Genomic DNA, 14,972 nt, shown 5'->3' with positions numbered 1-14,972 from the left:
ATGCGGCATAAATACACCATTTAACTAAGCAAAAATTGTCTCAATGAGTCAAGTATCATATCCTCACTGGCGACCACCCAAGATATCTTGAATTTTTTCCTCAAGAACACTTTATTAAATTCACCATTGAAAGAGGCAACTTTTCTTCGAGACCTAGAGCCTAGAGCCACTAAATGTCGTTGCATAATTGATCGTTAAATTTGATTTAACAACTTAAAATTTGTGATTAGGAAACTGTAAATCTGATCCAACGACTTAAAGAGTGTTGTCGAAAAAATATGGTTGAAAAAGATGGAAAGATGGAGAGCATAACAGAAAGGGTGACAAATCCCCTATTATTGACAAAGTTAGAAGAGAGAAATTAAGAGGTTGGGACCCAAATGTTGTAATATATCATATTGGTGGACAAATTGTACTCCCATATGCTGTTGTGACTAAAAGAGTAGCAAACAAAGTTGGGTTGGCATGTGAGCACTAGTAGCCATCACAACACAAAGAATATGAACAAAGCCATGTGATTCCAATGCTTTTATTCCACAAACATGTGACCATCATCTTCAATACTTTCAAGCCACATTATATGAGAAAATGTTTATATTGTTATTTTCGTATCGTTTCATGACGGATTAACAGGCAGTGCAAGAAATTGTCAAACCTTCCTTTTCGGTTTTATTAATTGGGCTTATATGGGCTTAAGTTGTGGTGTTAATGAATTATAAGAATTTAAAATTCCGCGAACAAAAGGGCCCAGTCAAAGCTGGTCACAAACAAGAATTATGAATGATTTGATGTGCGACCAACTCATTCAAACGAGTGAGTGGAAATTAGGGTGACCAATGACAATCACTATTTCATAACCTCCAATGGATTTTTCGTCTCACTTATGAGAGTGCAGTTCTATCATTCTATGTATGAAAATGCTACGAATTCAAATAAAACGATATTATCTACATTTAACAAACTAATTAAACATTCGTTTTTCCTTTCATTTCTGAAGAATTAAAGTTAAAAAAAAAATTATTCAATAGAAGAACACATTTAAACTTTGTCCTCTGAAATTTTAATTTGCAACTTTTCTTAATCATCTAAACAAAAATGCTTACATACAAAATACACAAAAAAATTACAATTTTTTTATATACCAATAATCTACAACCTCCATTTTCACTTTCCTTTTTTTTTTTTTTCTTTTTTCTACTAAGAATCTGAAAATTTGAGATTAAGAAAATTAATGAGAAACAGGAAAAAACAAAAAAAAAAGTGGAATTTCAAAAGGGCACTACGAGCTCACTGCAAACGAAATCGTCTGAATTTCCTACAGAGTCCTCGGGCCACGAATCCCGAAGCAGCTTCAGCAGCAGCTGCGCCTTCCGCTTGGCTCGCTCCGTGCAATCACTCTGTACCAGCAGCAACAGCTGGGTCAGAACCCCCGCCGCCACGGCCTCGTTTTGGTTCTTCTCCGACGCCGAGCACAGCGACAGCAGCGCTCCCGCCGCGTACTCCGTCGCCCGGTCCGAGATCTTCAGAATCGTCTTCACCAGCAGTGGCACAGTCAGCCCGTGCGCAGCAAACGCCGCGCAACCCTCGGGGACTCTGCATAGCAGCTCGATCGTAGCGAGTGCACGCTCCGAGTCGTATTTCTCGAAATCCGCCAAGACGTTGATTAACGTTTCGGGCGCGCCGGCCGATACGGCCTTGTTTCGGGTCTCTTTCACAAGACACAGAGCGAAGACCGCCTTCACGCCGATTTTGAGGGCGCGCGGGTAGGCTAACGGATTTCGGAGAATTGAAACGACGCCGTGGTGGATTTCGTCCACATTGCTAACCTGCGCTCGTAGCTCCGCCGTTCGCGACCCGGCCAGGACGTTCTCGATCAACGCGGCCGAGTTGACTCGGACCTCCATGGAGGGGTGCTGCACAAGGTGAGACAGGTAGGCGACCCGGTCCGGATCCGACGCCACCGCAGCGCAGTCAGACTCAAGGAGCGGGAACAGAACGAGAAGCGCGAGCGCCTCGTGAGTCAACTCGGACGATTCGGAATTGGTATCGGAGAACACAAGCTCAAGGAGAATTTCGCGGGAGTTTTGAGAGGAGATGGTGGAGCGATTCTTGTCGAGGTCGCGGGCAAGGCCGCGCAGGCGGCGGAGGGCGGAGACTCGGGTCGGGTAAGGGTTGGAATTCGATGCAGATTGAGCAAGAAGGTGGCGGATGTGGGTGGGGTCGGCGGGCTGTTTAGGAGTGGGGATGCGCTCGACGCCGAAAGAGCGGTTGGCGACGCACCATTCCTGGATGAGGCGGCGGAGGGTGTGGTTGGGAATGAGAGTGAAGTCGGAGAGCGGGGCCCGGGTGACGGGGCAGGTGATGTTGCCGGTGGCGACCCAAGACTCGATGCTGGGACGGTCGTAGGTCTGGCCGGTGCTGACCGTGACGGGGTCGCGCATGAGCTCTAAGGATATGGGACACCTAAAGTGGTATGGTATCTGTACCCCCAAATCCAACGGCTCTAAACTCCCGGGCATTTGTGCGTCTGTCTCTCTCTCTCTCTCTCTGTGTTGGTTGCTAAATCTGAGGGGGTCTCTGCAAATTCTGATTTGGATTTGGCTAAGTTACGCTTTGCTGGGTATATGGTGGCTTTTATATTAGAACAAGTGGAACGGAGGGACATACCCAACAGGCCTCTCTCTCTCTCTCTCTCTCTCTCTCTCTCTCTCCACATACATCTGACTCCAACTTTGGCCACACGTGTGGTGTGTTTGGTGGGAGGACAACTTATCTGCTATGTGTATATCTCTGTTAAATCGTGTTTCTGATGCACTTCAAAAGTCTCTTTAGTAGCATTTAATATTACGATTTAGTGATGTAATTTTTTTCATTTGTAAATAATTGACTTTAAGTCTGATTCTTGTCAAAAATTAATTTGAATTATATTATTGATAATCCATTTTGAAAGTTAGCCTACTCTCTCACCTCTCTTAATGTAGATAATATCGTTTGTTTAAAAAAAAATATTCTATCTGGTATGTGTATATCTTTGTATGGCATACAAGTCCGTGTTTCTGATACACTAAAAAAACCTATCCTCCATGTGAAACAGTGCGACCCTGGTTAGGTTAAGGTTTGGTCAAAAGGAATGGAGTGGACTGGAAGACTGGGGTGGGACCTCCCCGTATATAAATTTCTCATAGCCATTGACTCATTTCTAAAATCTTACTCCTGTATACGTCGTGGATTTGTTTTAACGTTAGGAGATTGATTGGGCAAGCAGCATCATTCGTTCATGGGTGGGTCACAGGGTGGTGGTCTCTGCATTCATGCTCTTCATCAAACGGTTGATTCTCTTAAGAAAAAAAAATTATTTATGTAACTGTGTTTTACTTTAAACTAATTTAAATTACAATGATAGGATATTAAACTCAAATATTTATGTCGTAGACACATCCCTTTAGTTAAAGGTGGCTACCAGGAAGTATGCGTGATTTGATAATCTAATGTATCTCAAGAAAGTTAAATATGTGTGTACACTACAACTAATTGTAAAGGATTTTCTTACTACTTGCGTATACATAATAATTTTAGTTAACTCTCTACATTCATATAATTTCTCTCCACAACTAATTTACTCTCTTCATTCATATTATTTTTAATTAAACTATCAAATCTCTTTAAATCAAAATACCTAAATTATTCTCACAAACTCAATTCAATATGTAAATTTATTTTTACACTCATTTTAAAAATAAATAACTGAAATAAATATATATAAAAAAATCACCTTTATTGACTAAAAAAGACAAAATTATATTCGGTGGCAAACAACTAGAATAAACATAAGTATTTAGTTAAATCCTGTTGAAAATTGAAATTTTCGATGGTATCTTGCTGAATAAAACTTTTTTTTTCAATGGAGTCATGTTGAACTGTTAAGCAGAAAAAAAATCCAGTGATTAAGTAGAAAAAAACATGAACACAAACATAAAAAAATATTGCTAATCAATTTATAATGACATGGTTTTTACTCATGTTACTAACTTAACCACAAATTCAAAAGGAAAGAAGCTAAATTCTTAAATTGAAAGCTCTTAACACTCACTGATAGGACATTGACAGAAGCAAGTGCAATAGAGCTTCTTAGGCATCAGCTGAATTTTTGTTTTGCTTCATATAAGAATTGAAATATAAAAAAAAAAGAATTAGCATAAATCAATTCATACCTTAGTTGGAGGATACAGAACTTCAAAATCACCATCCATCTGTAAAAAAAATAAAAAATAAAACACTTGTTTTCTCTATGAGAGCGCCTTAGGATTTTTGCTAGAATAAAATGTTGAAAAAAGATTATATGGTGGTTAGGGTTTGATTATTGAATGTGGGTTCATTTAGTAATCTTAGTTCTATTATTCTTTTCATCTTGTACTTGATGGCAATTATGCAATAGAATAATAAAAAAAAATTCATATTTAAAGTTTAAGTTGGATGTATAGAGAAGTTATATGGGTTCAAATATAATTTTTAAAACAATTTAAAATTTAAATTGGGTGCAGATAGACGTTATACGAGTTGAAATAAAAATTTCCAAAATGAAATGATGTTACACAAGAAGAAACAATGTGCCAAAATGATTTTTTTTTTCCAAACTTATATTGGTAAATTGGTGAAGTTGACAACATAAGCAAGGGCATAAAAGGATATGGATTTATGTAGTGAATAATAGAAATAAGAGAAAAATAAAAGGGTTGTTGTGCCCTATTTTATCTAAGAGAAAGAAAGGGTGCGAAAATATATATATATATATATATATATATATATATAGAGAGAGAGAGAGAGAGAGAGAGAGAGAGAGAGAGAGAGAGAGAGAGAGATTGTAGAATGCTTAAGAATTGTTGTGATTTGTTGTGATTCTCCCTATAAGAGATGATTAACTTGTTCTCCAAGTAAGTGCAATTCTATAGGAAAAGAATCACTAGAATAATAGATAATCTAAAAATCAAATCTATCTAGGATTTACACAATCAGAATTAGGTAATATTTATAACAAGGGTTTAGGTGTAACATCAGGTTCAGCGAAATTGAGGAAGTCAACTTGTCAGCATTGATCTGGGAACACGCTAGCCTCAAACATGAAACTTGCATATGGAAATAAGTCTCACAAAACCCAGCTATGATAAAACCTAATATGGGACAAAACCCCATAGTTTTAGGAAAACGGTGAGCTGGATGCAAAGCCAATTTAAACGCCTACAGTACGTACACAATGGTATGACTAGCTCAGAATGGGTGCACATCCTCACTAAAACCTAATCAGATAGCAAAAACCCAAAGGAAAAAAATGCTCCTAATCGTAGGGAAAAATAGTACATAAGGCTAAGTGAGTATACTTCAAGATACACCCCTGAGTTTGACATAGTTCCAAAGAGAACTAATAATGTTACAACTCAGAAAGCTTACGCATACCAATTTCTTGAACAAGTTTCTGAAAAGTAAACTTCGGTAGTGACTTGGTGAAAAGGTTGGCCAGGTTGTCATGGGAACAAATTTGCTTGACTTCAATGTTCTGATGTTCTTATTGCTAATAAGAGAAAAAAAACTTCAGCGCAATATGCTTGGTGTTGTCTCCTTTGATGTATTCTTTATAGAGTGAACTTATGTGCCCTATATTGTTGTTGCAGGACTATATTGGTAGCATGGAAGGTCGAATAGGTATTCTCTAAGAGATCCTTTTAAGTTAAATCCTCTTTACAGAACTTAAGAAGTGACTGGATTCGACAAACTTCATAATTGTACTTAGTCACAAACTTAAAGTCATGGAAGCGTAAGTGTTGCCAGCCGTGTCTTGCTTCAGGTAAGAATATATCTCTTTTGTGATAAAAGTAATCCTTCAAAGAGATCCATAAAGCTCATAGATCCTCCTCAGCGAGGTACTCAGTTTGCAATACGTTATGCATATGCCTTCGTATGAAAACCATGGTGGTGGCTTTGTCAGCTTCGCCAACTGAAACATCCATCTCAGCTTCTAGGTAGCTCTAAGACTTTTAGCGGTAAGATGGAGCTTCACATCGTGGACCCACTTTAAATAGTTTCTTTCGGAGGTTTCCAAAGTAGTAAAATCGAGTTTATTCAAATACAATATATCTCTGTCAAAGAAAAAATAGACAAGAGTGTCGTTAGTGCAATATAGACAAAAAATTATCAATCCATACACAAGGAGTAGAACATTCGGGTTCTATTAGGTATGTATTGGTTTACATTTTCATGAAAAACTATGGGTTTTCGTGTTACGTTTTTCAAAAACTTCGGGTTTGAATTTTATAAACTTCAAGTTTATTAGTTCCTGCAAGAAAACACAACATATACCAAAAGTATGCAATAGATAAATGTATATAGGTCTTCAGGGCCTACGATAAATTGATAATTGGTTTTTATTAGACTGTTGACCAACAAAGAAGAAACAGGCCAAAATGTAAACCCAATAAATAATGCCTAAGAAAAACAGGTGTTGAAATTTTGGTGGTCCAAAACTAGACTTAAGTCCACACAGGCTGAGTGGACAGAAATAGGATCCAAGCCTAAGACTGGGCTAGATTTTGATGCGGGCTGAGATAGAATAGAAGGCTACCTTGTTCTTACGGCTGGGTTGTTGTGGCACAGGCAGAGGCCCAAGATGGGTGCTGCTACTTTGTAGCCCAAAGGAAAAATCGAGGCCTAGTTGGACTTGGGTTCGATCCAGACCACCCAAGCTATGTTGGGTGTGTGTTATTACTGAAAAAATCAACGGAGTTGCTTCATGCAACTTTGTCACAACCCGGCCCGAAGTGGACCACTTCCAGGGCCCGCTCTACCACCGTAGCACGATATTGTCCGTTTTAGGCCCTGACCACGCCCCTCATGGTTTTGTTTCTGGGAACTCACACAAGAACTTCCCAATGGGTCACCTATCATGTGAGTGCTCCAGCGAGTTAACTTCGGAGTTCTGATGGAAGCTGAAGCCAGTGAGCTCCCAAAAGGCTTCATGCTAGGTAGGGATGAGAATATACATTTAAGGATCACTCCCCTGGGTGATGTGGGTTGTTACAATCCACCCCTTTTAGGAGCCCGACGTCCTCGTCGGGACACCACGACCAGGGTTAGGCTCTGATACCATTTTTCACATCCCGGCCAGAGGCGAACCACTTCTCAAGCCCGCTCCACCACCGTAGTACGATATTGTCCGTTTTGGGCCTCGACCACGCCCTCACAGTTTTGTTTCTGGGAACTCACACAAGAACTTCCCACTGGGTCAACCATCATGGGTGTGCTCTCGCGCGCTACTCGCTTAACTTCGGAGTTCCAATGGAGCCCGAAGCCAGTGAGCTCCTAAAATGCCTCGTGCTAGGTAAGGATGGGAATATACATTTAAGGATCACTCCCCTGGGTGATGTGGGATGTTACAAACTTGGTTCTGGGTCGGTTCTATCCGGGTAAGCCACGATTCAACTGGAACCCTAGGTTTTCGACGAAAAAATAATTTTGACGTCGAGTGTGTGGAGAATTGTAGGGCTTCGATTGGAATCCAGGGAAAATCAATGAAATTCTTCTAGATTTCGAAGAACATCGTCGGAGACAATGAATTTAGTCATAAAAAACACGATCGCATGTCGTGATTTACAAAAAGATGGTAAAGTTGTGGCTTGGCTTCAAGAGAGCAAGTTTGAGTTTTGGGGACGATGCCAAAAACAACGTCGTTTTGGTTCTTGGTTGGAGCAGATGGCTCATTGGTCGGCGACTGGGCTCAACGTAGGCTGCTCGCCTGGCGCTAGCGGCATGCATAGCTCCGCGATACGACTTGAAGTCCCGGCTTGCTCATGAATTTTTTCAAAACCCTAAATTTTGTTTAATTTTTTCATCACAATATCAACTTACAAAATAAAATATTTTAATATAATGCAAACACAATTTATGTAGAATCTATAATTCGAAAAACGTAAAGTTGGGTTCATAGATTATGGTGGATGTTCATGCAATCAGGCTAAGAAAATATCGACAACTAAGACCATGTTTAAGAAGAACTTGAATTGCATGATGATATTGGTGAAGTGGTTTGTAGCAAAAATTTCCCTTTAGATTTCGTAACACAGCGTAGGAGCGTGCTGATAACGTATTGTGGTCTATTTTATCTGAGGGAAAGAGAGGGTACGACAATATAGAGAGAGACGAGAAATGGTAGAATGCTTGGGGATTATTGTGATTTTGTCTATGTTAGTGCCTTTATTTATAATCCAGGTTCTAAAAAGACGCTGGGCGCTAGTCGGGCAGCGGGTTGGGGCCTAGCGCCTAGGCGGTTAGGCAGGGTCTAGGCGGACTAAACGGATTTAAGTAAATCTATTATATTTTGTGTAAATAAGTATCTGTTTATACTTAAAATATATATAATTTCATCATAAACTACAAAATAGAATGACATATATATTATGAAGTATTGGAACATAATGAAAACGTGGGGAACAAACATATAATGTGTGTTCATTTAACTATTTAGCAAGTCTCTTACAATTTATTGAAAAAAAATAAAATACAAAATGAAAGTTATCTATTTTCTGTCTAAGTAAGTTGCAACATAAGCGGTTGCCTAGGCAGGCTAGGTGGGTGCCTCAGCAGATCTAGGCACCCTTTCTTAATTCAAACACTTAGGCATTAATCGAGTGGTGGCCAACCGCCTATCGGAGTGGTGGCCAACCGCCTAGCACCTAGGCGGCGCTACGTGGAGATTTTTATAATAATGTTTATAATAAACCAAGAAAAAAGGATTAACTTACCCTCCAAGTAAGGATAATCATATAGAAAAAGAATTACTAGAATAATGAATAATTTAGAAATCAAATCTTTTTAGAATTTAAACAATCACAATTGGATAATAGTTATAATAACGGTAGAATAATTGAAGCATATATAAAATAGGTGGTGTGGATAAACTATAATTAGGTTCGTAAATAGTTGTGATATTAGCGTGGGTAGTGGCAGTGGGGCAGTCAAAGGTCAAAGATGAACAGACAACACTCAAGACTCCAACACAAACAAGAGAAATTAGAAAGAGAAAGAAACGATGTTTTTGTTTGTTTGATTAAGTGGACCACACAAAAATTGCTGGAAATTGGAATTGTAGGATCTTATTTCTTACTTCTACTACTACTCAATCAACTGCGCACGCTAAGGCCAGCAATGTCAAAAAATAAAAAAATCTCATAATATATATATACACACACACACACTCATTATATACTCAAAGGTGAGATTATGAAAAAAAGAAGAAGAAAATCAAATCTTAATATGCTCAAACTTTTCTCCGTTGTTTCCCTCATACCAAAATTCTTTACACACGACAAGAAGCTACTAGGGTGGCTCACAAATTGGCAAGAGTTGACCTATCTATGGAACCCCCGATGTAATCATTGATTTTTCAATTGAGAATAGTACGGTTTTATAGTTGTTAGTGTGGGATGCTTTTTTTCTCTTTAGTCCGGATTCAAATGAACAACAAAGTTTTTATCGAGGCTCACTTAATTGCACCATATCCTCCAATTTGTACTTATTCGCTAAATCATATCAATGAATGTTGTACATTTCTTAACAAAAATGTGGGGTTGAAGAAAAAAAGAAAGAAATAATTCAAGAAGCAATGGAATTTACGGGTCAACTTAAGAGAATGAATTATTTGATTACATGATGAGATTAGGAGACGTTGTATATACGATTGGATTGGTCTCCAGTTTCTTCATGTTTCAAGTTTCTTTATTAGCCCGCATGAGAGAAACATCAACTGCTTTACGTCAACGCTATATATATATATAAGGAAAGATATTCTCATATTTTTTATTATATAAAAATGAGGATTAGTTGTGGGGTTCACACCACATCCAAATTTAAGGATCCGAATCGTCCATTTTTTAAGTTGTACCTTATATATCATCCTTGCAAATCGAAAAAAATTTTGACAACGGATACTTTGTTATATAAGAAACAATGTAATTTGATATTGATAATTAAATAGGCAAATGATTTCGGATTGAATTGAATTTTTGCAAGGATGATCTATGAATTAAGACTAACAAAATAAACGGTTTAAATCGTTGAAATTCGATGTGGAGTGGGCCCACACCTAATCCTAATTTTTTCAAAAAATAAGGATTCCTTTGCATAAAGAGCCCATATATATATATAATTTTTTTTTTTTTGCTTTATATATCTTCCCATTACAACCTCTATAAATAAAAAGATTTGAAGACTTAGCTCAAATAAACGTCGTTTTAGCAAATTCATTTAAACAAAAAGTTCGCATGAGATAATGAGAGAGTATAACATCAACTGCTTTACACCAATGCTACAGTTTGTCTTGCTTTATATATCTTCCATTACAATCTCTATAATTTAAAGGATTTAAAGACATAGTTCAAAACAACGTCGTTTTAACAAAATCAATTTAAAAAAACATTCACATGTAGCAAGCTCTAGGCATTTCTCTTAAATAAGTCACAAACTAAACGAGTAAGGGATCACCGGAGTTTCTTCCCTACTACTTTTATTACCTTCATGGGACTCTTATCTTTTCTTAAGAAAATAAAGTAACTAAAAAACAGAAGTGAAGTTTATTTATTTTTTCACCAATGTAAAATTCATACTCTCAATACAAAACCAAGAGGGCCACCAACACCAATGTTTTGACAACCGCAGTCCTTCCTCAACCAACACATCCACTGTGCCACTATTCCAATTTTTACCTTCGTTTTTTCCCCTTCACCAAAAGAGCTCCTCCTTTTTTGGGACATAAAAAATTCCAGTACAGCATATCTTTGGCAAACTCGTGGAAAATGAGAACCAGGTGGGAACACAAACGCAAACAAAAATATAAAAAGAAAAACAAAAGTACTGTTTTCAGTTTCGGTTTTACCTGCTGCCGGATAAATCCGAGATAAGGATCCAACTTGAGTCAGAGATGAACAGCAGCAGCAGCAGAGGCAGAGTAAGCACGGCGTCGTTTAGCCAACACACGGGTGGGTTAAGAGACAGTGCGGGCCACGAGCCATGCCCCATTGTAAATTTTTGTTAGTGAGTTGGTGGTGACCCTCCTGTCCCCGGTCAACCGGGCAAAACCAGCTTGCCGGTTTGGCCCCATGCCACCCCTCAATTTTTACTATTTTCGGTGCTCTCTCCCTCTCTGTCTCCACAATATTTTTTTATAATTTAAATCGATAAGTTATTAGGTTTTCAAAGAAAGGTCATTACTACAAAAATTCACTCTGATAAAAAAAAAATGTTAGGAGACATTTGATAACCATTTCATTTTTAGTTTTAGTTTTTAGTTTTTGGCTTTTAGTTTTCATTTTTTTTTTAAACTGAAATTGAAATCTTATTTGGTAACTACTTTCAGTTTTCATTTTAAAACAAAAAAAAAGTAAAACTCAAGCCCAAAATTTGAAAACTCAAGAAATAGTTTTTAGTTTTAAAATAATTTGAAAACTAAAAATGAAATGGTTATTAAACGACCCTTTCTGAGTTATGTAACCATGACCAAACAATATACGAACTGTTAACAGATTTTCAGTATGGGTAAATTTACAAGAATGATATTTGAATGAAGATTCAAAGTAAGAATGGTTCAAATTGAGAGATTAAACTAATATACTAGACTTAAACAAGTAATTAACGTCGTATTGAATTGCTAACTATTAAGTTGTTTGCCGGTTGATTTGGATTTTATACCGATTGGAATTTGGAATTTATTATTAGAATGTCATTAGGATTGATTTGGACTAGGATGTAATAGAAATCCACGAACAAAACTTATCTTATTTGGTTGGTCATGGTTATAAAATCAGTCTGGGTTTAGGTTCTAAACTTCATTCCATGCCGAGTTTTGTGAAGGATACTATTCAAGAGTCAGTGTAAGCCTTATTAAGGTTGTCAAGTTATTTGGTTACAGTATATATTGAACTTGGCAAAAGCTTTCCAGTTAGATATTGTAGATCTTACCTAGCTAGTAATTAAATAGTGAGTTTATCACTTTACTATTGCATATGGGAGACCAACAAAAGAGGCTTTAGTAAAAGTCGAACTCTAAACATTGCCTAATTTTAAAGTTTAAACGATATATATATATATTGTCAAAATATAAAGTGGAAAAAAAAGTAGTGCATGCTTGCTTGTGTTTCCTACAAAATGCTAGCTGAGCTGGACCCCTTTTTCCCGTCTTTCTACATGATTGTGAATAATGAATATTTAGTTAGTCAACCTATATCAAATCTTGTAAACTATACTTTAATTAGTAACAAAATTTGAAGAAAGAAGCAGCAGGAAGGAATCATATACTTTATACATATGTTTTCTTTCTCCAAAAGAGAGTAACCTACTAACTAACCCCTTCCTCATATTGTTGTTCTCTCTAAGTGGAGGCTCACGTAAAGAAGCATATTGTTATATATATATATTAGCCTACTAATTGACCTCATTGTCACATCAGAACCTAAACCAAGAAAAAAATATTTTTATGGAGTGCAATTTTTTTTTCCCAATTTTGTATCCTACAAAGTAATAATTCCTACTAAAAAGCCCCTCCTAGTGACATGGACTATTAGACATCACATATCCTTAACCGTCACAAAGGAAAGTTCACAGTCAAACACTAACTAAATTTCTAACAGAAAACGAACGTACCCAATCAAAATCTTAGGCAAACTTTCAACACTTGATATGGCCTCTTAATCAACTGAGTCTTTTTTTCTTCTATAATATGTAATTTTCAAGTCTAACAAAGAGCATTACCCGAGCTATATAGTATTCTTACATATATAATATCACCTTTTATAAAAATAATGAAGAATTAGATGAGATTAGCTATTCGCTGATCGGCGTGTGCTATACACCTACCCTATCCTAAAAAGAAAAACAACGATTACATTCTTAAACTCCCAACCTGTCTCCTCTCTACCAAATTTTCTTGATAATAAGAATGATTCCAGCATAAAATATAGGTTTGCTAAACCCTTAAGAGCAAACTATGTTATATTGTCGATGTTGAATTACTGATTAGATAAATTTTTATTTAGAAATTTTAGCTCAACTAATAGTTTGATGATATAACATTTTATAGGGTATGGAGCTAGAACTAAATGTGTGAATTCGAATCTGCCTTTTTCCATAAGCATAAAAAAAGGATTCCAGCATACTGCTTTCATGCAATTGCTTTGATTCTATATTAATTAACCTAGTGCTCAACAGATCTTGTTCATGTTATGGGAGCAACAATTCCCCTACTAATTTAATCCAGTAAAGTAATCAAATCTTCTTTATCAGAATTAAATATGATACAAAATCATCAAGTGCTTGAAAGCCAACCTTTTAGCAAGATTAGTTTACCAATTTCTAAGGTGATACATCTGTGAGGTCTTACAATATTACAGGTCTCGATAGTGGATGAGTTGTCCATAATCCATAAACTAATTATTTTATTAAGTAGCTTGATTTCAACCTCTGAAATTAACTTTTTGGAAATTGAAAACTTGGTGGAGCTTGTGAATTGTGATTACGCCTAGGGTTTTTATCTTTGTGGTCCTATAGTCTCCTATTTATCAAATAATGCAATCATCTCTCCACGTGGGTGGTCCATGCTTGCACCGCGTGTCAACTTTGATGGGGATGCTGATGTGGTCCATTATAAACGTCTATCATCAACTATACATTTTGTATGTGTGCACAGGGTTCTCAACGTGGCCCTTTAGTTTTCCCCAAAAGCTACAAGACACCAATTTGTGTACATGGTATTGATTCAAATTTCAACTCAATGAAAAAAGGTGATTTGATGTCATTAGAGAGGTTCTATTTCTACCATGCAAATAGCCATTTTCTTTTGTTTTCCTAAGAAAAAAAAGTTAAAAAAAGGGTTTAATATTTTATTATTGGCAAACACATAAATAGTTTCAACACTACTTTTATGAATCAATACCCCAAATGTCAGATATTCAGAGACACAAGTCATTGACTCACTCTTAACTACATTAATATTATCTTAACTTAACAATTTATTGCTAAATGTTGGATTATATTACAAAAAACCTCAGTATTATTACTTTATTTTATTTTCTCATCCCCCAATGTTTTACTTTATTTTCTCATCCCCCAATGTGGGGCTTATATTCAACACGTCCTGTCACATAGGATCACCACATAGTAGACTACACGTGCAACTAATCCCACATAGGTGTTATATTAAACCTGGTAACTCGGGCATGGCACATGCCCACAGGAGCCACAATCAAACCCATTTTGATATCATGTCTGATATTTAGAGAGATGGGCCAATTTCATAAAGAAAAAAGTTAAAAAAAAAGGTTTAATCTTTTGTTATTGGCAAACACATACATAGTTTCAACACTACTTTTATGAATGAATACCTCAAATGTCAGATATTCAGAGACACGGTCATTAACTTCTAACTACACTGATACTATCTTAACTTAACAATCCATTGCTAAGTGTTGGGTTATATCACAAATAACCTCAGTGTTATTGGAAGTGGAATTATATTCTTAAATATTTTACTTATTTTCTCAATTGTTCCATGTGGGGCTTATATTCAACACGTCCCCTCACACAGGATCACCACATAGTGGACTACATGGGTAATCAATCTCACATAGGATATGGAGCATAAAAGCATGGTGTTATTTAAACCCGGTAACTCGGGCATGGTATAGGCCCACAGGAGCCACAATCAAACCTACTATGATGTCATGTTAGATATTCAGAGAGATGAGCCAATGGTCCACTCCTAAGACTTACTCCAACCATTGGAGTAAAACTCAAATTTTAGATTCTAAACTTACTAGAACTTGTTCCAACCCTTAGGACAAATATGAGTTTTAACCAAAAACTCATTTCTGGGGCAAATTTAGCCCAAGATTCCTCCTGTGTTAGTGGAGTTGGCTCACCATATATGTGTACTTTTT

At 36.8% G+C, this 14,972-nt stretch overlaps 1 protein-coding gene across 1 annotated transcript; it reads right to left on the bottom strand.

Annotated features, from left to right (window-relative positions):
• Positions 1-1,044: 1,044 nt before the first annotated feature.
• Positions 1,045-2,954, bottom strand: LOC103436477 (U-box domain-containing protein 26-like). Its single transcript, XM_008374906.4, has one exon. It carries the CDS (start codon positions 2,517-2,519, stop codon positions 1,269-1,271), a length of 1,251 nt encoding a protein of 416 aa, XP_008373128.3. The 5' UTR covers positions 2,520-2,954; the 3' UTR covers positions 1,045-1,268.
• Between the last annotated feature and the right edge of the window lie 12,018 nt (positions 2,955-14,972).

This window comes from Malus domestica, chromosome 05, assembly GCF_042453785.1.
Source record: "Malus domestica chromosome 05, GDT2T_hap1".
NCBI lineage: Eukaryota > Viridiplantae > Streptophyta > Magnoliopsida > Rosales > Rosaceae > Malus > Malus domestica.
This window is presented reverse-complemented; position numbering and strand designations above follow the sequence as displayed.

Coding starts and splice junctions, on each gene's coding strand:
- LOC103436477 (XM_008374906.4), bottom strand. CDS start 2,519: ATGCCCGGGAGTTTAGAGCCGTTGGATTTGGGGGTACAGATACCATAC.